This window comes from Eleutherodactylus coqui, chromosome 9 (assembly GCF_035609145.1).
Source record: "Eleutherodactylus coqui strain aEleCoq1 chromosome 9, aEleCoq1.hap1, whole genome shotgun sequence".
NCBI lineage: Eukaryota > Metazoa > Chordata > Amphibia > Anura > Eleutherodactylidae > Eleutherodactylus > Eleutherodactylus coqui.
In genome coordinates, this window is record NC_089845.1 from 130921849 (window position 1) to 130949467 (window position 27619).

Here is a 27619-nt window from a genome sequence, read left to right on the forward strand (position 1 = left end):
CCACTTTACAGCTGACGGTAGAACCAGCTATGAACAGGTTTAACTTTTCAATGATACAATGATTAAGTTTTATTTATATAAAACCGGAAAACAGCCTTTAAAGTGTTAAATAATAATAAAGTCCCATTTCAGATGATATTACTCTAATACTCCAGGAATCTGGAGGCTTATAGAGATGATGTGTCATTGTCAGCAGTGGGACGCATCAGATCTTAAGTTTTTCTTAGCAACTTATTATGACAAAATTGTTTGTTTTTGACCGAAAGAGAAAAGCAGACAACTTCCTGTTCTAACTCCCTGGTTGGTATAAAGCTATAAAACCTAGAGGTTGGACCTTCTAGCAGTCAGAGGCGAGCTGCGCTCCCAGGAGCTGAGGTTTGGAGACAGACCACAATGTACAAGCTCATTAGCTGCACGCTTCTGGTGGTGAGTACACACCGTCACTTCTGCGCTGCGTTGCGGCTGCCGAGGTTTTACTCAAGGGCAGCTTTTAAGAACTGCACATGTTACGTTGAGATACGAGTATTAATTGTAAAGTAGATGATGATTATGCTTATTGATAAGGATACTTCTCTATGTTCTTGTGCTTGAATTGTGACTTGTATAGCATATAGATAGAGCATGACATAGACATAGCAGAGCTGAGTTTGTTACAGAGATATTAGGGTTTCAGCAAATGATAATTCTGTGTAGAGTGAAGAATTACACGATTTTCCAATATATTTTTGGCATTAATTCCTTGTGGCTTTCAATATCTCTGCTTGCTGTCATTTAATAGGAACTCTTATTTTTTTACTAATCTGTCATGCAGTGAAGCCACATAGCGGGCAAACAAAATGCATTACACTTGCATGTAAACGCAAGTATGATACTATTTTACTGGTAAAAATCACACGGTTTTCAAGTGCGTGAAAAACACAAGTGAAAATCGCAAGTGCGGCGATGCAATGTGCTTTTCTTGCCAAAGCATTGCAGGCTAAAGTCACAGGTTCACAAGTGCGATAATGCAAAGAATTTCTCGGACCGGTATTGCACTCATCTGTGTGAATGCACCATTAGAGTTGTGTCCTGTAACAAGGTGCTTTCCTGTGTGTCTATCACATAACCAGGACATATTGTCACCCAGCAGTAAGCAATGAAAGTTCCTAGTGAGTGACTGCAAGCAGAGATCTTGAAAGCTATCTCAGTATACAATAATGTATTTGCTGAAACTGGGATACCGATTTAATGTAGCAGAGCTAACGATCTCACTGGATGCTAGATATAAATACAGCTTAAGGCTGCCTGTCCATGGGTGTTTATGCATTGTGTTCCCCGCGGCGATAATTCGGACACGGGGAACGCAGTGCACGCTTTCCATAGCTTTGCTATAGAAAGTGCAGCCCCCATGTCTACGAGCGGGAATCATAGCGATTTTTTTTGCTCGCGGGCAGCAAATTGCAGCATGCTGCGAATTGCCTCCATTCTCTATGATGAGCCTATCTGTCAGGTAGACTCATTGTGAAGATCCATCTGCTTCCGGGCGGCAGAGATCCGCCGCGGGATTTCACAACGCCCGTGGACGGGCAGCCTAAGGAGTAACTGCACTTTTAAAAAAACTTATGATATGTCAAAAGTTTTGATCAGTGAGGGTTAAAGTGCTGAGCCCCCACCCACACTGATTGCTGCAGTGCTCACCCAAAGGTTGTGCTCCTTCGACTGTCATTGTTGACCCATAGTAGCCTATGAGACTATGCACATGAGTGAGTCGAGACTGCAGCTCAGCTCCCCAGCAGCACCACTGCTCACTTACACAGTCCCCGCAGTCTCTCTTGCGGTGCAGCGGGAAATTGTCCTTTTATAGTGCTGACATCTTCTCAATAGAAAGTTCCCATGGAGTTTGGAGTGGCCATCTTGGTGCTCCATTGTGAAGCTGAGGGAGCCAGTTCCATGAGCAAGTGGTGAGCTTTGTCTTTCATATTAGGGAACTGCATATAAATCAATTACCTAATTTAATTATATCACTAGAATTGCATATGTGAAAGTATTCTAATAATATGACAGGTCCTCAAAATCAGAATAGTGGGGGTCCGCCACCTGGGGCTCATGCTGATCAACATGCCTCCTCACTGCATACCAGGCAGAGCACTGTACATTGTATAGTGGCTGTGCCTGGTATAGCAGCTCAATCTCATTCACTCGAAGGCCCATGATTTTAATTAGGGCTCCCACCCACTGGCGATATTTTCTTTCTTGCGCTGCGAGAGCACGAGAAAAATCTTGCATCGCAGAACCGGCATATCGCAAATGGTTTCAATGGGGCTAGCGACAGCAGCGCTAGCCCCATTGAAAGCATAGGGGGAATGCTGCGGACTTCTGCCACAGCTGTGACAGCTGTGGCAGGAGTTTCCTTCATCCCTGTGGGGACCGCAGGGATGAAGGAATCCTCTGCCACAGCTGTCACAGCTGTGGCAGAAGTCCGTGGCATTCTATTCTATTGCTTTCAATGGGATCGCCACTGCTGCCGATCCCATTGAAATCAATGGTTTCAGCAAGACCTGCGGAATGATTATCGGGGAAGGGCTTGAAATATAATCCCTTCCCCGATAATCATAAAAAAGTGGTTAAAAAAATAATTTAAAAGTTACTCACCTCTCCTGCTGTCAGCCGCGTGCTCCAGCTGGCTCCCCGGCACTGCTGTCCAGCACTTTCAGCAGACGGGGATTTAAAAATCCCCGCCTACTGAAAGGGCTGTGCAGATTGGCTGAGGGCTCAGCCAATAGCAGCTACTGCTTAGCTATTGGCTGAGCGCTCAGCCAATGACAGATAGCTCTTAGCTATTCATTCATGAATAGCTAAGATATTGCTATGGGATAGCATAGGATAGCAATGGGATAGCATACCACGGACTTCTGCCACAGCTTCCGCGGCATTCTCCATATCTTTTCAATGGGGCTAGCGCTGCTGCCGCTGGCCCCATTGAAAAGACTGTCGCAGCGATATCGCAGCGATTTTCTCGCATAGCTCAGCCCTTCCCCAATAATCATCAATAAGTGTGAAAAAAAAAAATTATACTCACCTCTCCTGCTCTCAGCCGCGTCCTCCTGCTTGCTCCCCGGCACTGCTACTGAGCTCTTTCAGCAGTCGGGGATTTAAAAATCCCCGCCTCCTGAAAGGGCTGTGCAGATTGGCTGAGGGCTCAGCCAATAGCAGCTACTGCTTAGCTATTGGCTGAGTGCTCAGCCAATCACACATAGCTCTTAGCTATTCATTCATATCATATAAGATATAGCTATTCATGAATGAATAGCTAAGGGCTATGTGTGATTGGCTGAGCGCTCAGCCAATAGCTAAGCAGTAGCTGCTATTGGCTGAGCCCTCAGCCAATCTGCACAGCCCTTTCAGGAGGCGGGGATTTTTAAATCCCCGACTGCTGGAAAAGCTCAGTAGCAGTGTCGGGGAGCCAGCAGGAGGACGCGGCTGAGAGCAGGAGAGGTGAGTATAATTTATTTTTTTTTCCACACTTATTGATGATTATTTTTTCCACACTTATTGATGATTATTATATTTCAAGCCCTTCCCCGATAATCATTTCACGGGGCTTGCAAAAGCAGTGCTTTCAATGGGATCGGCAGCTGTGCCGATCCGATTGAAAGCAATGGAATAGAATGCCGGGGACTCCTGCCACAGCTGTCACAGCTGTCGCAGAAGTCCCCGGCATTCTCCATGTCTTTTCAATGGGGCTAGCGCTGCTGCCGCTGGCCCCATTGAAAAGACTGGCGATATGTCAGCGTGATGCGATATCCCCGGCGTCATGCCGATTTTTTTTTTTTTCTCGCACTGCGATGCGAGACTTTAACTTTAGAATTGCATCGCAGTGGAGAAAATATCGCCAGTGGGTGGGAGCCCTTAGAGTTGCGCAGGCATTTACAAGCACGAGCCTCTACAGGGGGATCAGAGCAGCAACTTTCGCTCTATATGCCAGCTATATATCTGGGGTTCCAAATGCCAGACTCCGGCCAATCAACTATTGATGACCTTTCCTGAGGATTGGTCATCAATAGTATTTCCTTGGAAAACCCCTTTAAGAGCAAGATAACAGTGTTCTCCAGCAGAACTGCAAATGTAAACTGATGGGATCAGTAGTTCTCAGTGTAATTTCCTTGAAGCCTGCATCGAGTGCTGTGTTGGTGGCGTCTTTCTCTGTACTATTACATACATGATGCCCGTAGCTCCTGTCACAATGGATTAGCCCTGGCTGTTGCACACACGCTATCCGTTCCGAGCCCCCACCCGTCTGCAGCATCACACTACCGCTGGTTCCCTGGGCACTACTACTGGATCATCCTGCCCAACCCGCTGGCCTCCACACACAAGCAAAGGCCCCAGCGACATAACCACTGCACCCACCCTGAAACATAACATTGGTCTCTGTCACACTGAGGAACTACAACACACAGAATGCACACAATAAAAACACACGTCTTACCTCCAAATGCCTTCTGTAAAGAAAGAAAACCTATAAAAAACACACTAGAAGCCATAAAGTCATAACAGTCCCATACCCCTCGTGAGAAACTATTCCACTCCTTACATTTTAATGTCGGTTCAGTGAGTTGGAACAATTGGCAGTTAAACTATGTTGTGTACATGTGGAATTTCCCGAAATCAGGTGTTCATGTAGACTCTTCTATAGGATGAAGGTCAGTAAGGAATACTGTTTAGTGAATTCTTAGAGCCAAATACAACAAAACTCCTGGTGCATTGGGTCTGTCCTCAGCATAGACGACAAGGGTGCACAGGTCAGGTTTGTGCCATACAATTCACCATTACATCACCAAAGTATGGGCACTAGGAGCTGTAAGACTGGGAAGTACTGGAACACTGGACAAAACCCAATTTCCAAGTAATCATTTTAAGGATTTTTCTACATTTGCAACCAAAGCTTCTAAAATAAAGAATTTTGCTAATACTGTAGTCTTGAATAAAAATATCGCAGCATCTACAGCTCCTATGCCGTTCTATGTGTCTCCATGGTTACAGACTACAAAGAAGTCCTGTGTAGTCTGATCCTGCAGTCACATTCCCATCTGTCCCATTCTTCTTGCTATCCTATGTAATGGGCCACGGGTAAGCGCTCGTGTTGCAGGTAACGTGATGGCCGAGCAGACAGACAGAAACGGAGGAGGACTGTTTTTAACCAAATAAATTTTACTAATTATGAAGTGTGGCTTCGTATCACTATAAAGGAAGCAACGAGTTACTTACATGTTTCGGTTTTAACAAGGATATATACTGACAATGTATATCTAAATCAGAATGACAAGGCGCTTCATCCCACTCTGCCATCTCTACTCATGCCATCCCACTCTGGACTCTCTGGTCATAGGCCCTTGACCGACCATCAGCAAGTGGAAAGGTTACGCTTGCAGCTTATGCCTCTTCCGGCTTCTTAAGCCCCATAATTGCTGTGATGCACCTTCACATTTATTTGTTGGAAGTGCTGACTTTGTGTTTTGTTGCATGTGCATTGGTGTGGGAGTGGCTGTCCACACTTTTGTCATGCACCCCATTCACCCATCTGTCCCAGGGGCTTCAGTGACAGTATGTAGTCAGATATCTGGCTCTTCCATTCATTTGGAGGCTTTTTGACCTAAGTGAGGTGTCTATAGAGTTAGAAACCCATCCAATGAGCTTCGACTAGATGTGGCGGATGGGCCTCCATGTTTTGCTGTCACTTTCTACAGCCAAATTACTCCTTTATATCCAAAGGTCATACCTCCTCCAATCTATCAGCTATTCTATGGAATACCCCTTTAATATTAAAGATTCAGTATATTATGTCCATCTTGCTAAGCTGTCCCTGCCCACAAACTTTATAACCCCCTAACGTATGCCCCAGGGAAGGCTAAGGGTCTTGCTGGAAAATATAAGTTCTGATGATTCCTTGTTAGGATCTGATGTATTTTTGTTTAATGCCTGCGGTTGCTAAAGCGTCACACTGTGAACTTATTAGAGACAGGGCAGGCTGCTGACATTAAGCGGTGCGGAAAACCATCGAGTGGAAAACCTGGGTGAGGAATCAGAGGAGCTATTTCTAGGTTCAGTAGAAATGCAAGGAAGGAATGTGACAATCTACAGATTGCTGTTTGCGTCTTATTGAGTATGTTTGTTTACTCACAGTTTCTGTCTGACGTATAACCGCTAATGGTAAAATTCAAAGTAAAACCAAACTTTTTATGTGCCAGCCGCCTACAGAGGATGAAAGGAAGTAATGACCCATAGGGAACGTACTGTAGCTGAGGTTTGTAGGGAAGCCTGCCTTGGAGAGACTAACATGAATGGAAAGGAAGTGAAGCAGATTTATCAGGTCTGATTGTCAGAGAACTTTTACTTTTTGCACTGTGATTAGTAGACCTGCCAGCAATCCTATGTAAAACTGCATTGCAATACCATAGTGATCAGGTTCAACTGCGCTAAAAAAACTCATCTCTGCTAGCCCTTTTCTATGTGGCATTATACACTCATTGTCAGAAAAAAAATCAGTCGGTCCACATTTGCTGAAACTGACCCTCTAGATCGTGCAAATTCATAGTCTGTCGAAGTTGGCATCCCAGATGGTCCCATGCATGTTCTATTGGTGATAAATCTGAGCAGGCCACAGAAGGCAATGTTATAGAGGCATTCCCGTGACCCCCTTGTGTGTGTGGCCGAGCATTATCCTGCAGCCTCTTGGAAGCCGCCATTAGAGGAACCCATGTGGCTGCAGGATGCCCTGAACATATCACTGAGCTGTCATTGTACCTCGTACCACTACTAGGGGTGACTGACTGTCGTATATGATGGACCCCCCAGACCATCACACTAGCAGGGGGCAGTGTGCCGCTCCACAGCAAAGGCAGGATTGAGACGCCCGCCCCTACGTCTCCAGACACAAACATGGCCATCATCATTACCCAAACTAAATCTGGAATTGTCACTGAAGTCAATCTGGTTTCATTCTGTAGCAGGCCAGTTTTATTGTTTACTACACCACTGCAAATGGAGGCGATGGGTGTCAGAGGCGGTACATGTAATGTGCATCGTGAGACCAAATGTTTTTCAGCCAAATGCCTGAAAATGGTTCCGACAGACACAGCGGCCTGTAATGATGGCGCCTCCTGTCTCTGGATGATGGACAATGAAACAGTTGAAGTTGCTCATGCTTTTCAGACAATCAGATGATCCTCTTTACTGGTGATCTGTCTAGGGCGTCCTGTGCCCAGTTGCCTTATGTACGTGCCCTCATGCATCCACTGGTCCTAACAGTCAGGTAATAATAGCCCAGATGGTGGGCAATTCATCAATATGACCGTTCAGCATCTCGCATTTCTATAATGCGCCCCTCTCAGACTCTGTTAATGGGGTGACATCTCTTCTCTGCATTGTAGAATCTTGTCTAGTGGTCAACAAGCTCTACACAAGTGGAAACAGAGGTCACTACATACAAGTAGCCTCTGAGAGCCTTTTAATAGGCTAAGAGTGGAACCATTTTTAGGGCCACAGGTGATAAGACCGTTCCTCTAATTGTAGTGGTAAGAATGGGTCCTACAAAAGTACTTTGCCTTTAAATGGTGGCGCTCAGTTCATGTATAACTAGCAGGGATTAACCAATACTTAATTTGCCCTACAATAGAGGTATTAGTAATCTGCCGAGGGACAGTTAATTGTGATTCGATTGCCGGCAGATTGAACTCTGATTGGCTGTAAGCCAGTGGAGTGACAGTTGGGAGGCAGTTGATGGTGCAGGTCTGGGGAGTGAAGAGAGAGAGAGGTAGGAGAGGAGTCGTGTCAGTAATAGTGAGAAGATAGTCAGTCAGAGATTTCAGTGAGATCAGAAAAGTAAAGTGTGCAAAGTTAGTCAGTGTGACCATGTGTGTAATTGAGAGGAGTTAGTCAGACAAGTGATAGAGCTAGATAGTAAAAATCTTCGGGTGTCCATCAGAGAGAGAGAGAGGGACAGTGTTAGTGTGTATAGAGAGTGAGTTAGGATTATGAGGAGAAAAAAGATCCCTGTCATGATTTCAGTCAGGGAGCTGCCGGAAGCTACTGGAAGTGTTGTTATATCTAAAGTAGAGTTGCAGCCTGTCACAGGAGAGTCCCTGCTAGGTGGAATAGACATGAGAGGTAAAACACAGAAGTATTCATTTTACCGTGAGGAGAGGGCCCTAATTACAGCCATTAAACCAGCCCAAGGGAAACTAACCGCACTGCCATATGTTACCGAGACATCATCTGTCTGTAACCTGAAGAACCCCATGTACCTTATTCCTGTTAATGATACTCCAAACATGTAAAGAGAATACCCACTTTTACTGAAAGGCTTGTATGTGTACATTGATATATGATCCTACTGACATCAACAAAGAAATGGCAAAGAAAGTTATTATGTTTTAAACCCTTGTTCTTGTGATTTTCTAATTGCATCACATTTAACATTTTGTACTAATGTAGCACTGGTGTCAAGAATTACTAAATAAATAAATAAAATCGCAATAACACCACGAAGAGGTGTGACTCTGACGCAGACGACAGGGAGTCGCTTCAGAGCACCTAAGCAGCCGCCTCTTACATAATCACACCACAACTCTAATCATTTACATATCTGCCTGAGATGTAACTGAATGCCGAGTTTTGCAGGATACCCAGAAATCAACTACTCCAATACAAGGAGAAAGAAAACAATGGATGTGTACCTCTAGTAGCGAACTACAATTCACAGCTAGAGGAACTAAGGTAGACTGCAAAGAAACTCCATCATACCCTACACAAGGATGATTGTCTGAAAAGCATATTCCCGGACCGTCCCCTCCTGTGTAACAGGCAACCTCCTAATTTGAGGAACTTTATCATCAGGAGTGCTTTGCCCTCTGACACACAAAAAGGAACTTATCCCTCTAAGGTAAGGAGCTGCAAGACCTACTCACATATACTGACTGCGGACAGGATACGGATCTCCAACACACAGCAGGACTATGAGATCCCTGGGGCTTTCATATGTTCCACATCCAATGTGGTGTACCTGATCCGATGCAGTAAATGTCCTGTTGGGGGGCTTTATATTGGGAAAACAGAACAAAAACTGAGAGCCAGGATGAGATCTCATCACCACACGGACACAGCATAGAGCAGATGAGAGTTTTCATACTGAAGGGCAATTTCAAGTCACAGTGCCGCAGAAGAATTTGGGAGTACAAATTTATGGCCATGTTTGATACCCTCAAGAATGGAATGAACCTCAGCCTGGGATTCTTGCATAAGAGGACAATATGAAAGGTCTGAAGGCGGTCAAAAGGAATGTCCTCTTCCCAATCATTTTTTTAAATTTTTAAACTTCATAAAAATTCAGAACTTGACTTGTAAGAATGTTGCCATCCAATAGGTGGTGTTGCATCTCCTTCCATGTGCAGGTTGAAGGAAAGATAAGACACATCATAGAACTGTCATATTCCTGAGCTCAGTGGACTGATTAAGTATTTATGTCTCAGCTCAGTTTGTTTGTTGTTTTGAGTGGAAAACTGTCTCAAATTTCTGTGTGTGAACATTTGTATTTCAATCAAGAGGAGGTGTCCTCTCTGCGTTTGTATATTATATATGTGCCCCACCCAAACCAGTTTCATTTTAGCCTGATGAGGGGTTGATAGAAGACCCAAATCTTGCTGTAACATCATGTATTTTTGTTAGCCATTAAAAGGTATCATATCTACAAGATTACTTGGTTTCTCTCACTGAGAACAATCACACTTTGTTGTGAGTTTTGCAGCAACAAGACAACATCTTCTAGGGTGGGATTTTCTTTGACAAGGAGTATATATGGTAGTAGTGACTTGATCTCCTGAAGTGGTACTATCAGGATGGGTGGCACTTCTTTGGCAGGGAATAGGTACAGAAGTGGGTGCCTCATGTCCTCAGTCAGCTATTATGGCAAAATATAACTGTTACCAGTTTGGAGGCAGTCTCACATTTCCTAGCAAGCACCACAGATGGCTGATTGGCATATACAGGCTTGGCATACATGTTCTAATTAGGGACTACCCTAAAGGATTAAAATATTGCTTCAATAAGTCCATAACTCAACAGACAGAAGTAACAGCAGCAAGTGGTGTTGTTTTCGTCTCTCTGGAAGAAGTTTTGCTTCTGCAACAATCGCTCAACTTTCTCAGCGTACGGTACTGGACTGGTAGTTGACATGGGTAGTACAGTCCTACAACTGAAACCCCTTTCAGCCATTTCTTTCTTAGTTGTGGCTTTTCTGCTTTTTGACCCAAATGCACAGGAGATAATAATAATAATCTTTATTTATATAGTGACAACATATTCTGAAGCGCTTACAAGCAGGGAAGAACAGATACAAAAAAAAAAGAGACAAAAACCACGGTTACATGTAGTAATCGATTGAAGGAAACAGTAGGGGAGAGGGTCCTGCTCCAACAAGCTTACAAACTATAAGTAATGGGGTGATACAGAAGGTAAAGGGCTAGAGATGTGCACATATGGCGAGGTGGAGAGTGTGGGATGCTATACACATAGACAATGGTCAGACATTTAGCTGTTTGGTGGCTGAATCGGTATGACTACATAGAGTGGTTGATAGCGGCTGGCAGGGATTACAATCAGTAGGACATGTTATCTGGTGGAGTAAAGAGGGGTTTGGTTTAGGAGATATGGTATGCCTCCCTGAAGAGGTGCAATTTTAGAGCACGCCTGAAGTTTTGTGTGTCAGGGATTGCCCGGATAGTTTTAATGTGATTTCATTAGCGGAGCAGAGAGTACGGCCTGGGTGGTGGTGATGAAGGTAGTGAGTTTGAATTGAATTCTATATTTGATAGGCAGCCAGTGTAGTGACTGGCAAAGGGCAGAGGCATCTAAGTAGCAGCTGGACAGGAAGATGAGCCTGGCTGCCGCATTCAGGATGGATTGGAGGGGAAAGAGTCTGGTGCAGAAAAGGCCAATCAGCAGCAAGTTGCAATAATCGAACTGAGAGTGGATAAGGGTAACAGTGAGCATTTTTAGCATGCCCACAGTGATAAAGGGGTGGATTCTTGCAATGTTCTTGAGGTGCAGGTGACACGTTCAGGCGGGAGATTGGATATAAGGGGTGAAAGAGAGATTGGAGTCTAATATAACCCCAAGGCAGTGGGCGTGCTGTCTGGGAGTTATGGTGGTGCCACACACTGAGATGGAGATGTCAGGATGAGGTCAGTTAGTAGAGGGCGGAAACACCAGTAGGTTAGTTTTTGAGAGGTTCAGTTTTAGAAATAGAGAGGACATAGTGTTAGAGACAGCGGACAGACAGTCAATGGCATTCTGGAGGAATCGTGCTGTGATGTCACGAGAGGAGGTGTATAACTGAGTGTTGTCAGCATAGAGATGGTACTGAAAGCCAAAAATCCTGATGGTTTGTCCAATAGGGGCTGTGTAGATGAAAGAAGAGGAGGGGGCCGAGGACCGTGCCCTGAGGGACCCCAACAGCAAGGGGAAGAGGAGGGGAGGTAGAGCCAGCAAAGGATATGCTGAAGGAGCGGTCAGATAGGTGGAAGAACTAGGAGAGAGCATTGCTTTTTAGTCCAATGGAGCGAAGAATACTGAGGAGTTTGTCAACAGTGTCAAACGCGGTGGAGAGATTGAAAAGGATCAGCAGGGAGTAGTCATCCTTCTTTTTGGCTGTTAGGAGATCATTTGACACTTTTGTAAGGACGGTTTCTGTCTGGTGTAGAGAGCGGAAGCCGAAATGTAGGGGTTCAAGAAGATAGTTTTCTGATAGATAGCTTATAAGGCGGGAGTAAACCAGGTGTTCTAATTGTTTGGAGATGAATGGGATATTTGAGATGGTTCTGTAGTTGGCAGCATTGGTCGAGTCAAGAGTTGGTTTCTTTAGCAGTGGGGATATGATGGCATGTTTGAATTAGGAGGGGGAAAGGCCAGAGATCAGAGGGAGGTTAAATATAGTGTTATGGTGGGCGATGACGACCAGGAAAAGGGTCCAAAGGAGGTATGAGAGAAGAGGGTCGCTAGTGCAGGTGGTGGGGAGAGCAGAGGGAAGCAATCTGGAGACATCTTCCTCCATCATTGGTCTGAGTACAGAGAGTGAGCAGGAGCTAGATGCAGTACTGACGAAACCAGGGTCAGGGCTGGTCTGGGATTGGGAGATTATTTCCTGCTGGATGTCGTTGATTTTCTTTTTGAAGTAAGCAGCCAACTCTTTGGCATTGAGATCCATCACAGGGGATTGCAGTTTAGGGCTGAGAAGGGCGTGAAAAGTGTTATAGAGTTGTATAGGGTTGTGAGTAGACGAGAGAGGTGAAGTAGACTTGTTTTGCATGGTGGAGGGCTAGGTTGTAGGTTCTGAGCATGAATTTGAAGTGGAGAAAGTCTGCGGATGTTTGCGACTTTCTCCACAGCCGTTCAGCACACCTAGAGCACCACCAGATGAAGCACGTTTGACGTGTGAGCCAGGGTTGCCAAGGTCTACATCGGATGGCTTGGGTCACGAGGGGTACTGCTTCATCCATTCATCCAGGGCCTGTTTAAGAACGGTGTTGTAATGTGCAGCAGCCAGGTTGGGGCAGAAGAACAGAGAGATGGGGGAGAGAGAAGACTGTATAGACTCAGCAAAGATTTGGGTGTGAACGGCCTGAAGGTTCCTGTACATACGGTAGGTAGGAGGGTCCGGAGAGGTGCTAGGGAGCTTGAGAGAAAAAGAGAAGAAATTATGGTCCAAGAGCGAGAGAGGGGAGTTAGTGAAGTGGGAAGCAGAGACGAAGGAAGACCAGATCAAGAATATTGCCATCTCTGTGAGTGGGAGAGGCTGTGAGTTGTGAAAGACTAAGGGAGGAGGTGAGCGATAGAAGCTGAGAGGCAGATGGGGAGATCGAGTCATTGGTTGGGATGATAAAGTCACTTAAAATGAGGGTTGGGATTTTACAGGATAGGAAGTGGGGAAGTCAGGTGGCACAATGATCCAGAAACAGGTGGGGAGGACCTGGTTGGTGGTAGATAACTGTTACTCGCATGGACAGTGGACAAAAAAGTCGTAGTGTATCTACCTCAAATGATGGGAAAATGGGTGAGGAAACGGGGGAGATGACCTGGAAGGTGCATTGCAGAGAGAGAAGAGCACCTACTCCTCCACCTTGCCTGTTTTCAACAAGTTTCACATCCAACACACTTAAATGCCATCCAGACGGAACCTTGGATGGCACCATAGGTTACTATTAGTAAAACGCAGACAAAAGATGCCAGCTTTGGTTTCTGTTTTAACAGGTTTCTATTTGATTGCAGTAAGTAGTAGTAATGCACTTAACTTCACTACTTACAGACGAGTGGAAACCTGCAGAAACAGAGGCAAAAGCTTGCAGCTTTGGTCTAGATTTCAGAAATGGCAGCCTATGGAGCCTCCAAGGTTTTCGTCCAAATTCTGATTTTGGCATGTCACAAGGAACCAAACCATGGAAAGGAAGCCTGGATGGGAACTTAAAGGAGGTGCTAAATTAGCCTTAGGGATTAAGGCCCAATGTCCATAGGAAAAATAGATTTATTAAATCCACGCGGGTCTCCCGCATGTGCGATCCGTGCTCTTAGGGAATCATTGGGCACCCGCAAGTAATTAAATACCCGCGGATGTCATTTTGCCCCGTCGTGCGGATTGCATGTGCTGGAAAACAACTGCAGCATGCTCCATTTTTGTGCACTCCGCACGGACAGCTCCTGCGGCTTCCGTTCCGCGCTGTGGACCGTGGGAAAGCAGGAGTTAAAAGAAAAAAACAACTGCACAACGCGTGCTGCGCATCCGCCGTGCACAAGAAAGAAGATCCAGCCTGCACGGAGGAGAGCCCTGCAGCGTCCGGACAGGTGAGTATTATGTATTTTCTGACCTCATTTCTGCGGACCCGGTGGAATTTGCTGCAGGTTTCTTCAAGGGGAAACCATGCGGGCCCGTGGACATGAGGCCAAGCATTAGCTAGTAAAATACTCACAACCAGCACTAAAACCAATGATTGATAGCTGATCTCACAGCTTATTAAACTTAAATATCCACATTTTGAAGGCCAATAATGATTAGATTCAAGAAGGAATTTTTTCCTTAAATGGGGAAAATTGGCTTCTACCTCATTGGGGTTTTTTGACTTCCTCTGGACCAACATGAGGTAGTAATAGCCTGAACTGGATTGACTTATGTCTTTTTTCGGCCATACATACGTTACTATGTAAATATTAACAAAGTTAGAAAATGACATGTACTGTTTATGCAAAGAGCAGCACTTCCTCTTTATGTATATACGTGGATGGGGCTGGTAGGTTCTGCAACATAACATGTATTATACTAGAACAAGAGACACTTCATAAAGCAAAAACTTCCCAAATCTCCAGACGAGTGCAGAAGATAGGTTAATAAAATGAAATGCAGTATTTGTAATTTTCTTACCACTGTCATTGTTCTGGCTACTGCCACAAACCATAGGTGGCCATACACATTAGATGAATGTTGGCCGATCGAATATGTATGGCATTATTCCGTCTCTCCCCAATGGCAGATGTCGGGGGAAAGAAGGATTAGGCATGTTGAATATCATGCTTCTGTGCTTAAAGGGGTTCTGTTTTTTTTTTAAATTCTGTACTTACTCTTCGCCAGGCAGTCTTCTTACCAGATCTTCACCTTACCAATCCTCTCCTGGCTCATCCAATATCCTGGGTCACATCACCACTTCTTCCGGTGATGAAGCGTACATTGCCGGCATTCTCCTTCCTGCAGGTCAGTGTGCCCAGTCACTAGTGACGTAGCCTTCACTGCCTAGCAGGGAATGCCGATCCTCGGCTGCCTGCTTTAGTGTGCAGGCGTAGGGGCTCGCCGCTATACATATTATATGAAGACCAGCGGCAATACCCGGCGCATGCGTACAAAAACCGACTGCTAAGTTTTTGGCATTCCCTGCTAGGCAGTGAATGCTACGTCACTAGTGACTGCGTACACTGACCGGCAGGAAGGAAAATGCCGGCAATGTATGCTTTGTCACCGGAAGAAGAGGAGGTGAGGTGACCCAGGGGGACTGGAGGAGCCAGGAGAAGATTGGCGAGGTGAAGATCTGGTAAGGAGACTGCCTGAGGAGGAATAGGTAGGTATAGAATTTTTTTTAACGACAGAACCCCTTTAAAAGACATACAGAAGGGCCCTGTAGACTTCTAGTGCCACAATAAGACAACAGGTGAGATCCTTAGTCTATCACTGTGATTGCTGGACCAAATTCTCCTATATGTTCTTCGTACGACAATCTCTGACCCTTGGAAAGGAAACTATATGAGCAGCGGGGAACATAAGCCTCATGCTGTTCACACAACTTGTGCCCCCCACCTCCCCCCCCATCACACGCAACGCTCACTTTACCGATAGAATATTCTCCAAGGATCTAAGGTGACGTTGTCTCTGTTTGGAATCGTCCATATCCGTTTTTCTTTTCTCTGGGCCCTTATCCACCATGCAGATCTTTTTTCAGCTATGACTTGCCTCCGCACACTCTCACTATCTGGCCATTGCAACCCCTCATCCATGTTTTAGTGCCCCCCATAGTAGTAATGTTCCTGCTGTGGACCCACTTAGTAATGTGACCCTCTGTGGTGCCACAAAGTAATATGACCCTCTGTCACTCCAATTAGAAATAGGACCCCTTGGGTGCCCCCACTTAATAATAGCACGCTGTCTGCAGCCCCAATTAGTAATAATAACCCCAATTAGTGCAAGGGCCCTCTCTATACTCCAAATAGTATAGGGTTCCTCTGTGGCTCATGGTAGAGTGGCCCTCCTGATAAACCTCCAGCTGTAAAGAAAATAAAGGGTTAAACTCTTTACTACTCTAAAGGCCCATTTACGCGTAACAATTATTGCTCAAAATGCGTTTAGTGTAAATCCCCAAAAATCACTCACTATTTGTTTGCAGTTTGCTAAGCTGACTTTTCAGTCAGCTTAAAAAACCTCATTGATTGCTGCCTTTTCATCCCATGTTAATGCTCCCCGCTCAGTGCTTCCCATAGTAGGTGAAGCAATGAGCAGGAAGCGGACGAGAAGCCCGCGATCCAGCGGCAAGTCTTTCTGTGTAAACACTCTGAACGAGAACAGGCGACCTTAGCGGTGACGTCAGCACCCGTGCAGTTGTTTGAAAGACAGTCGACCCCTGTAAAAGGGCCATTACAGCCTTCCTTCCCGGCAATCTCACAGCTACACAGCAGGAGGTCATAAATCCTCTCCCTGGCACTCACTCTATTCTGAGTACTGTAGCTGGGGAGGAGTGATGATGTCCTGCTGTGGCTCTGTGAGATCTCTGGACAGGAGGGAAGGCTGTGAGTGTAGTAAGGAGTTTAGCTCCTTCCTCTCAGTTAGCAGTGTAGATTATAATGGGGCAATGGGATGGCCATGGGCCCCCTGGAACCTTGGGTCCAAGATAGTTGCCCATTCGCCATAATTATAATCTGCCATTGCTTATAAGGAAAAGTTGGTTAAGACAATATTCAGTTAAAGCTGAGTTTTAAGTTATCGATGACTATGAAATCTTTGTGACATTTGCATATAAATAAATTAATTGTCTAATTTTGTCATTTTTGTTATAGGTGTTCCATGTCAGTATTACCTTTGGAAATTCTCCAACATATACTCATTATGATCCTCACACGCTTCTTGAGTTGCAATGTGACCAGTGTCCACCAGGGACTTTTGTAAGACAGGACTGCACAACTGAGAAGACAACGGAGTGTGCCCCTTGCCCTTTCAATTATTTTAGTGAGGAATGGAGCTCCCACAAGGACTGTCAGTACTGCAGTGCAGTCTGTAAGGAGCTTCAGTTTGTCAAACAAGAGTGTAGTAGCACCACAAGCAGGATATGTGAGTGCATGGATGGCTTTTTTCTGGATATAGAGTTCTGCTCACCTCACAAGGAATGCCAACCTGGTTATGGAGTGCTACAACAAGGTGTGTACTCATTTTTACGGTATTACCCACTAGCTTATATACCCGGCGGTTCCACTCCTACAGCATATTCCAGGAGGCTCGGTTTCAAATTTTTTGACATGATAGTAGCTACATATTTGGTCCAATCATGAAATAATAGCATTCGTATGTTGATCGTTGTCCTTGTGAGCAGGGGCTGGCTGTGTATTCGGGGAAGGAGAAGGCAGAAAAGGTTAAAAACCCTCCTCCTCTGGGTTATCAGCTGTGACTAACAGCTGACAACCCATTCTGTCTCTGATTGATTGCAGAGACAGGAGGCTTAAATCCCCACCGTAATTTTACATGTGGCTGGGCTTTAAGCCCAGGAACAGGGCTGTATATTTACTGTGTCTGGTTCTAAACAGGTTAATCTGTGGTAGAAACCAAAGCATACCAGCCAGTAGGATATGACCATGGTAGTAGCAGCAAATATTCCATCAAGAACTTGAAGGCCAAAGTTCAGAAGGAATCCACATGAATAGCAGTTGAACATGGCTCAATGGGTCCATGTTCATATCCATAGTAGTCTGAAAGGCATACCAAATGGGCAGTCTGTGTTTCTTGGCTTCCTTAGTCAATAGGTAATGCCACCACATTAAAAGAAATTGGACAAATTATTTCAAAGGTTCACACTTCTTGCTAAAGAAAATGCTTAAAGTTTCCACACAAATTTAAAGTCAGTTGGCCAAACTGTCTGATTTCAGTGGATCGGGTCGAATATCCAATCCAAGTATGCATGTGTATAACAGAGTTGGTGGGAATTGCATTTGGCTGAAATAAATCTAAGGTGTATGGCCACCTGTAGCCCTCTCTGTCAGACCTGATGTCACAAATGCTACTAATGAAAGTCTGGGAGAAGTTTGGATGAGGTCTGCCAAGTTTTCAAAGAAAATGAGCAGCGGACAAAAACATCTGTGCTATTTTGTAAAATTCAAATATTAGTAAAATACTAAAAATTAGTAGATCTACTGTAGAAAAGCCATGTGCACAAGGCTCTATGGTGCGATATAAAGTGCGGAGCTGCAGAAGCTCGATCTACGGCCCTGTGCTGCACAGTGCACCATCATATGTAAGAGTAAGGCTAGAAATATTGTTTCTATGAGATAATATCTTCATACCAAACATTCAATTCCACTATTGTTTTTTGTCACATTCCTTAGAAATAAGCTGAGGTGCAATACCATACACAGCCCATGGGCAAGAGTGGCGCTGTTTCAGAAAGAAAGTTGTTTTTTTTTCCCCCTAATCTCACACAACCCCTTTAATAGAGGCGTGATGTGAGTTCAGGGTCATTGGATTCTGGAGCTCTGTAGAGTAATAAAAAGAGCTTTCACTAGAAGTAATGTTAAAATGAACAGACAGGGTATGCCATCCCTGTGGAACGCCACAGTCGTCTGTGCCCAGCACAACAGCGTAACATAACCTGGCAGGAATCTGAAGCTATTTCACACAGGCTGATTGCTTAAAAGTGGTTTTATATTATACCAGCAAGAGCCAGAATCAAAATCCTGCATATTTATACAGACCGTAACTCAACAGTGCGCACTTTGGTGCGGCGGGCGAAATATATTTTCCATTTGCCGTGTAGTTTGGGGGTTTGGGCTGGATATAATTATACGCTGTGAACCTGGGTGTAACGGAGGGAAATGTTTCAGCACTTACAGAACATTAACCAGATAAACAGATGAGAACGGAGATATGCATTATAACATGGAAGATATAAACTAGGCTAACAGATCTACTTTTATGTGGGTTGTTTCATCTTTGTACTCATCGTGTTACGTCCAACCTGGATGTATTTGTTGCATCCAAGAAGAACAAGTATATGTAGACTAGTATAAATATAAATAACACAAAAATGTAGAAGAAAATACAAAACCGGGAATATGCAGGAACCGACCCTAAACCTTTTGATACCAGTAGACCCTACCTGTAAGTAAAGCTGTCACCCTTATGAGGGCAACTCCATGTCAGGAGCCTGACTTTCCCTGGAGGTTGATAGGAAACAATAGCAAGGAACGATGACACACAATAAATAATGACCCACCAGAGTGTCGGGAACAAGATGTCAAACACCTCAGATAAATAAATCATTCCTTGCCAACAGATTTATGCTAATTAAGATGCGGGTCAGGACAAAGAGCCGCTGTCAGGACCAGAACCACCTTCAGATTTAAGTATAACTGGCATCCTCTGAGAGGAGGAGCTGGAATAAAAATATATAAACTTAAGGCTGATTGGCCAGTTGGCATGCCCAATGCCCATGCGTGCTCAGTGTGACAGTTCCCTTTAATAATATTAAGATATTTCTCTGCAGTCTTTGATTTGACTATTTCTGTGTTTTCAGGCACTCCTGACAGTGACACAATTTGTGGTGAATGTCCGAAGGGGATGTTCTCGAATCTAACTTCATCCACAGCTTCATGCCAAAAGCAAACTAACTGCAAAATGCTGGGTCGTAAAGTGCTGTACAAAGGAAGCTCGACACGTGACGCAGTGTGTAAAGAAGGATCCACCTTATGTGAAATAGGTAAAACAACTATAAACTGATGTATTACTCTAGTTCTATTCTTGTATATAGGGGGCAGTATTATAGTAGTTCTATTCTTGAACATAGGGGGCAGTATTATAGTAGTTCTATTCTTGAACATAGGGGGCAGTATTATAGTAGTTCTATTCTTGTACATAGGGGGCAGTATTATAGTAGTTCTATTCTTGTACATAGGGGCAGTATTATAGTAGTTCTATTCTTGTACATAGGGGGCAGTATTATAGTAGTTATATTCTTGTACATAGGGGGCAGTATTATAGTAGATATATTCTTGTACATAGGAGGCAGTATCATAGAAGTTATACTCTTGTACATAGGGGAAGTATTAGAGTAGTTATATTCTTGTACATAGGGGGCAGTATTAAAGTTTATATATAGAGATGAGCGAACGTACTCGGATAGGCACTACTCGTCCGAGTAATGTGCCTTATCCGAGTACCTCCCCGCTCGTGCAGAAAGGTTCGGGTGCCGGAACAGAGCGGGGAGCTGCAGGGGAGAGCGGGGAGGAACGGAGGGGAGATCTTTCTCTCCTTCTCTCCCGCCCGCTCTGCCCCGCTCCCCGCTGCGACTCACCTGTCAGCAGCGGCAGCTCCCGAACCTTTCTGCACGAGCGGGGAGGTACTCGGATAAGGCACATTACTCGGACGAGTAGTGCCTATCCGAGTACGTTCGCTCATCTCTATTTATATAGTGTTGTACTTTGGAGGCAGTATTGTAGTAGCTATATTCTTGTACATAGGGGGAAGTATTATAGTAGTTATATTCTTGTACATAGGGGGCAGTATTATAGCAGTTATATTCTTGTACATAGGGGGCAGTATTATGGCAGTTATATTCTTGTACATAGGGAGCAGTATTATAGCAGTTATATTCTTGTACATAGGAGTAGTATTATAGCAGTTATATTCTTGTACATAGGGGGCAGTATTATAGTAGTTATATCCTTGTACATAGGAGGCAGTATTATAGTAGTTATATCCTTGTACATAGGAGGCAGTATTATAGTAGTTATATTCTTGTACATATGAGGCAGTATTATAGTAGTTATATTCTTGTACATAGGAGACAGTATAATAGTAGTTATATCCTTGTACATAGGAGCAGTATTTTAGTAGTTATATTCTTGCACATAGGAGCAGTATTATTGTAGTTATATTTTTGTACATAGGAATCAGTATTATAGTAGTTATATCCTTGTACATAGGAGGCAGTATTATAGTAGTTATATTCTTGTACATATGAGGCAGTATTATAGTAGTTATATCCTTGTACATAGGAGACAGTATTATAGTAGTTATATCCTTGTACATAGCGGACAGTATTCTAGTAGTTATATTCTTGTACATAGGAGGCAGTATCATAGTAGTTATATTCTTGTACATAGGGGAAGTATTATAGTAGTTATATTCTTGTACATAGGGGGCAGTATTAAAGTTTATATATTGTTGTACATTGGAGGCAGTATTATAGTAGCTATATTCTTGTACACAGGGGGAAGTATTATAGTAGTTATATTCTTGTACATAGGGGGCAGTATTATAGCAGTTATATTCTTGTACATAGGGAGCAGTATTATAGTAGTTATATTCTTGTACATAGGGGGCAGTATTAAAGTTTATATATTCTTGTACATTGGAGGCAGTATTATAGTAGCTATATTCTTGTACATAGGGGAAGTATTATAGTAGTTATATTCTTGTACATAGGGGAAGTATTATAGTAGTTATATTCTTGTACATAGGGGGGCAGTATTATAGCAGTTATATTCTTGTACATAGTAGTATTATAGCAGTTATATTCTTGTACATAGTAGTATTATAGCAGTTATATTCTTGTACATAGGGAGCAGTATTATAGTAGTTATATTCTGGTACATAGCGGACAGTATTATAGTAGTTATATTCTTGTACATAGGAGGCAGTATTATAGTAGTTATATCCTTGTACATAGGAGGCAGTATTATAGTAGTTATATTCTTGTACATATGAGGCAGTATTATAGTAGTTATATTCTTGTACATAGGAGACAGTATTATAGTAGTTATATCCTTGTACATAGCGGGCAGTATTCTAGTAGTTATATTCTTGTACATAGGGAGCAGTATTATAGTAGTTATATTCTTGTACATAGGGGGCAGTATTATAGCAGTTATATTCTTGTACATAAGGGATAGTATTATAGTAGTTATATTCTTGCACATAGGGGGCAGTATTATAGTAGTTATATTCTTGTACATAGGAGGCAGTATTATAGTAGTTATATTCTTGTACATAGGGGGCAGTATTATAGTAGTTATGTTCTTGTACATAGGGAGCAGTATTATAGTAGTTATATTCTTGTACATAGGGGGCAGTATTATAGCAGTTATATTCTTGTACATAGGGGGTAGTTATTTAGCAGTTATATTCTTGTACATAGGGAGCAGTATTATAGCAGTTATATTCTTGTACATAGGGGGTAGTATTATAGTAGTTATGTTCTTGTACATAGGGGGCAGTATTATAGTAGTTATGTTCTTGTACATAGGGGGCAGTATTATAGTAGTTATATTCTTGTACATAGGGGGGCAGTATTATACTAGTTATATTCTTGTACATAGGGGGTAGTATTATAGTAGTTATGTTCTTGTACATAGGGGGCAGTATTATAGTAGTTATGTTCTTGTACATAGACTATATTATTATAGTAGTTGTTGCTACTTTATACTTCTGAATAATATGTTGTTTGCATGTCTCTCCATAGATGTTACACTTTGTGAAGAGGCCTTATTTCGGTTTCCAGCGCCCCCAGAGAACTGGATAATGACTCTCATTGAAAGATTTTCTAGTACATCTCTGACATTCAAGCAAATAAATAAAATACAGGAAACGTATAATGCAGAGGAACAACCTTTCTACTTGTTTAAATTATACAAAAGTCAAAGCAAAGCAGATGATTCCTTCACACCTCTGATCAAAGGTAATATTAGTGATATTCCATAACGCCAACATACTCCGCAGCACGAAAATTTCCATTCCCGTCCACTGTTTACAGATTGCTGAGAGTTATAGCACTCTGTGGATCACCTTCCAGTCCTGTGACTAGACAGTCATTATGGGACTCCCATGAAATGGAACTACAGAATGAGGTGGACAGCCAGACAGTGGTGAGTGACGTAACTAGCTGTCACCACCCACTCTATTTACTAGACTGTCCTGCTGTCTATAACAGACATCAACACAGTCTCAGACTACCACTTCTTCCCATATCACCACTGCAGGGAAGTATAGTTTGAATGATGTGACAACCTCCTTAGCCATGATTAACACCAAGATCGGCCAATAGCTTCTGGCCTGATTCCGTTGCAGAAAGGATTGAATAAAGCTATTCTGACATTCTATATTAATTGATTGTAAAAAGGACGGTCCCTTTAAGGTAAATGCTAATTTTTGTCTGTGATTTTAATAAGCTGGGACTCCTCCCAACACAAGAATGAAGGCTACAATCAAATTGATTTCAATGAGAGACCTATTAAAAGACCTTTATGTTCTTGAGATCTACCAACTATATGTCATAGAATCTCCTTTATTCTAATGACTGGTGGGAGTCCCACCCAACAGACTCCTAACTATCACGTAGAAAAGTTGTATATGATAGTTTCATATCCACACACAGCTATGTATGGATGTGAAAACTGGACTGCGAAAAAAGCCAATAGAAGGAGGATTTATGCGTTTGACCTGTGGTGCTAGCGGAAGCTGCTGTGTATAGCCTGGACAGCAAGAGTAACAAACAGAGAAGTCCTGAATCGTAGAAGACCCAATATATCACTGGAGGACAAGATGACTGGATTCAGGACTCAGACTCACGTATTTTGGCCATGTAATGCGAGCAAAGTCGCTTGAAATATCTATATTGCTTGGGCAGATCAGTGGCAAAAGAAGATCCGTCCGCCAAAGGACACGATGGCTGATACCGTCAAAGCTGATACTAGCATGGATTTCACACAACTGAAAGAAACAGTGCAAAACCGAAAAACATGGAGGGAGCTCGCCTTTAGGGTCACCGAGGGTCGTGAACAAATAAATGACTAACAACAACATATGATAGTTTGGTCAACAGGTTTCACCTCAACTTCCTTCCCCAATAAGGGTGAATCAATAATACTGTACCCTTATTAACACGAGTCAATCCTTAAAAGTTAGTTCCAGATATGTTTCAACCATAAGTACTAGGCTTTATTAGTAGAGTATGTAAGGGTTGGTCACTCGTTACAAAAGTAGATATTTAGGAATTGATTGGACAGTTACCAGTTTCCAATATTGTGCTATATGGAGGCTATTGAAACCCCATCATTGCAGCAGGACAGCATCATTAGTTGTAACCCTAAGGCCGATGACACACCGCCATATTTTCCTCGGGTTTTTGCTTCTGTAGTATGTGTCCTGGTTAGACCGTGGTCTCCTGACTCAAACTTAGAGCATCACAGGTATCTATGCTTCTTGGAGTTTTGATCGGGAGAAATGCAGACAGGCCAGAACTTGTCTGTATTGTGGATGCAAAAAATGCAGCCGAAATATGGTGGTGTGTCATTAGTCTCAGGCTACCCATACACATTAGAGTTGTTGGCCAAACACAGTCTATCCCAATCCCCATACACGTGCACATTCAGCTCAGCCAAGCTTGCATGTACTATAAATGTAGAGTTAGGGAAAGAAACTAAGATAGAGCTCTAAACAATTCACCAAGATAAAATCCACACAAAAATCACCAAAAATTGTCCGTACTTACTGCTACAAGGGTACAAGTGCGAATGCTGAAAAGGAGAGAGTGGAGCAACCCAGTGGTGGTACCTCTTGGTTGGCTAAGAACATATGCCCTTGGTGCACTTGTGGTTAACATGCATATAGAGAAGTGCTGCCAGCCAGTTAGAAACCTGTCTGTAACAGCTCATGCAAAGTATGAGAAGTAGCTAAAAATCTGGCACAAGGTGCAACTCTCCAAAATGAAGTAACAGTTGAAGAGCAAATAATACTTTTTATTGGATGAAAGCTTAGAACCATCAGAAAAATGTGTTTCAAGGCAGAGCCACTTCTTTAGTTTAGCTTGGATAGAACACAACAGGCTATTGAATGGATTCTTAGTTGTGCCTATTAGTCAACATGGTGGAACACTACTGGTGGGGGAATCAACAGCGTCCAGGAACAGGGGCTTCTCCTCTGGGTGAGAGCTGGATTTGCAGCATGGGAAGAAGCTCCTGTTCCCTGAAGCACTTGATTCCCCCATCGGCAGTGTTCCGTCTTGTCGGCTAAAAGGGACAACTAGGAATCCATTCAATAGCCTGTTGTGTTCTATCCCTGCTTAACTGAAGAAGTGATTGTTCCTTTGAAACGAGTTTTCTTTTTTTTTTTTTTGCTGGTTCTAAGCTTTTATCCAATAAAAAGTTGATGTTTGCTCTCCAACTGTTACTTCATTTTTGGAGAGCTGCGCCTTGTGCCAGATTTTCAGCTACTTCTCATACAGGGCAGGTACAAAGACTATTTCCCAGCAACATGCAGAAGGAAAATGCCATTTGAGGGGAGGTAACGTGCAAAAAAAAAAAAAATAGACAACCACTCACACACCCATGACGTATTGGAGGGGGGGGGGTTGCTTAGCACTATATTTGCACACAGATAAAGCTTATATAGGGTGCCATTACCACAAGTATGTGTAGTGCACCATGCAGGCTTACAGCACCATTAGTTTTACCCATACTATTGGATAATGCAGGCTGCCCCACACTATTGAAATTTACACATAGCACTGACATCCTGGCTCCCTCAGAGACATAGGTGACTATATGACAATAACTATATGTCAACTATAGCTGATAGGAAGTGGCTCGATCACATAGGATGAAGTTAATCAATTACAGCCAATCAGTGTATACATGAACCGTTGCTATATAATGTAGATAACAGATATATTATCATTTGGTTGAATATCATAACTAGACATAAAACCTTTTTTCTCTTCTTCCAGATTTAAAGGTGTGTGAAAGGAGAGTTTTTAACCTTCTTGGACCCCTAAATCTGACGAGCAAAAACATAATGGCCTTAATGCAGAGTTTACCAAGAAAGCATGTAAAGCCAGAAGATATTGAAAAAACCTTGAAGACATGTGAGGGACCCAAGCAACTAATCAAGCTTCTTAGTCTGTGGAGGAATAAAAACAAAGGGAACACATTAGAGGTGCTCAAACAGCTAAAAATGGGCCAACTCACAAAAGTATTACGTAAGAGGATGAAGAAACTGGGAGAATTTCTAACTGGAGATGCCATGTACAGTCTGTACCAGAAAATCATTCTGGAGATTAATGGTAACCAAACACAACCAGTAAAGTTGGAAACATTGTTATGACTGATAATATAAAGAAATGGCCTTGTATCTACTGACCATTTCATCCCTTTTCCTCTCCTTGGAACTGAAGTCTTATTCTGGTACCTGCTGTATAAGCTTTATTTATGGAAGTATTTTTACTATATATGTTCTCGTAAAGAATTATTTATGTTCCCTTTGGACACATTGATGGTATTGGTGGAGACCAATGGTTGGCTCAGTATTGCTTCTGTAACATCTGGTCTACAGGTGTCCATATGTGTATGTAATATGTCTCTATGTTATGGTCATCAAGACCACTGTAAATGGTAGAACTATTCTATTTATGCTAATTTAATAGTGAAATTATCTGTTTTTCAGAGAGACGTGTAGGACATTTTCTAATTTTAACCATAATTTAAAGAGCTTGTCCAGTTGGAAGCTGTTGATGGCTTTTCTCAGGGTAGGTCATCCATAGTAGTTTGGTGGGGGGGTGTCACGTAGGACCCTCAATGATCACTGTTCTCTGGGCCAATGCACTCATGCACCGAGCTGATTTCTACAGGAAGCAGACAACTCCATTCCAACTGCAGTGGCCAGGTTTAGTATTACAAGCAAAGTTCCTATTGAAGTGAATGGAAGCAATGAGAACTTGCCCTGTAATACCAAGTCTGGTCACTGCAGTCAGAACAAAGCAGTCTGAAATCAGCTGAACGCACAAACTGGTGGACAGTTTATTGGCGGAGGTCTCAGGCAGTTCACCCTCATATTCTACTATTGATGACCTGTCCTGAGAAACAGCCATCCACCAGTTTACAGGTGGACAACCCCTTTAACCTTAACTCCCCTGTAGTAACTGCATACCCAACATTTCATTAGTATTAGGGCTTGTTCACGTGAGAGTATTTAATATCTGTGTGCTGTCCATGTGTCCCAATGTATTTCACATGGACAGCATATAGACATTGAGTAGTCAACAGGGCTATGTACACATTGGGTTTTTCACAAGGATTGATGTTTATATTTCCATTATCCATTACAGGAGTTTATAGGATATGTCATTAATGTCAAAGAGATAGGGGTGGTCTCACTTGTCAGACCTCCCTGTACTGGGAGAACAGTTGTCCCTATTCATCAATCCAAAATAACTAAGGGAAAAAAAAGAGCGGGCCAAATACTCCTTCTACTATTTTCAATATAGTCTATGGAAACTCAGTGGCCTAGCTGTTCACATAACTTCAATAGACTTTATGGGAGGGTAGAGGGACTGAATGGTCAGCTCACTCTTGAAATTTAAGAGTGGGTTAACACTAGACAACTATTGTTTGGATAGTCACTGCAAATAGTCACTAGAGTGAGCTGTTAGCGTCAGGGCCGACTCCAGGTTTGCATGGGCCCTTGGGTAACAGAGTGACAATAGGCTTCACTGTGCTCTTTTAGTAATTTATAGGCCTCACTCTGCCTGCTTAGTAATTTACAGGACCGGTTTTGCGAGAGTCATTTATAGGCCCCAATGTACCCCCTGAGTTACTTACAGCCTCCTTAGTAATTTATACGCCCTGCTGTTCTCTCAATAATTTATAAGCCCCACTCTGCTGCCTTAGTAATTTATAAGTCACGTTGTGTTCCCTGAGTCATTTACAGACCCCAGTATACCCCCCGAGTCACTTACAGGCCCCACTGTGTAATGAGTCATTTATAGGCTCCTTTGTGCTCCAAGTCACTTATAGGTTGCAC

The 27619-nt window shown here is 43.1% G+C and overlaps 1 protein-coding gene across 1 annotated transcript; it reads left to right on the plus strand.

The window, feature by feature from the left end:
• The first annotated feature begins 356 nt into the window (after positions 1-356).
• Positions 357-26264, plus strand: TNFRSF11B (TNF receptor superfamily member 11b). The gene is made up of 5 exons (XM_066578518.1): positions 357-426; positions 16618-16975; positions 19341-19523; positions 22287-22502; positions 25548-26264. Exons 1-5 carry the CDS (start codon positions 394-396, stop codon positions 25922-25924), a joined length of 1167 nt encoding a protein of 388 aa, XP_066434615.1. The 5' UTR covers positions 357-393; the 3' UTR covers positions 25925-26264.
• The last annotated feature ends 1355 nt before the right edge of the window (positions 26265-27619 follow it).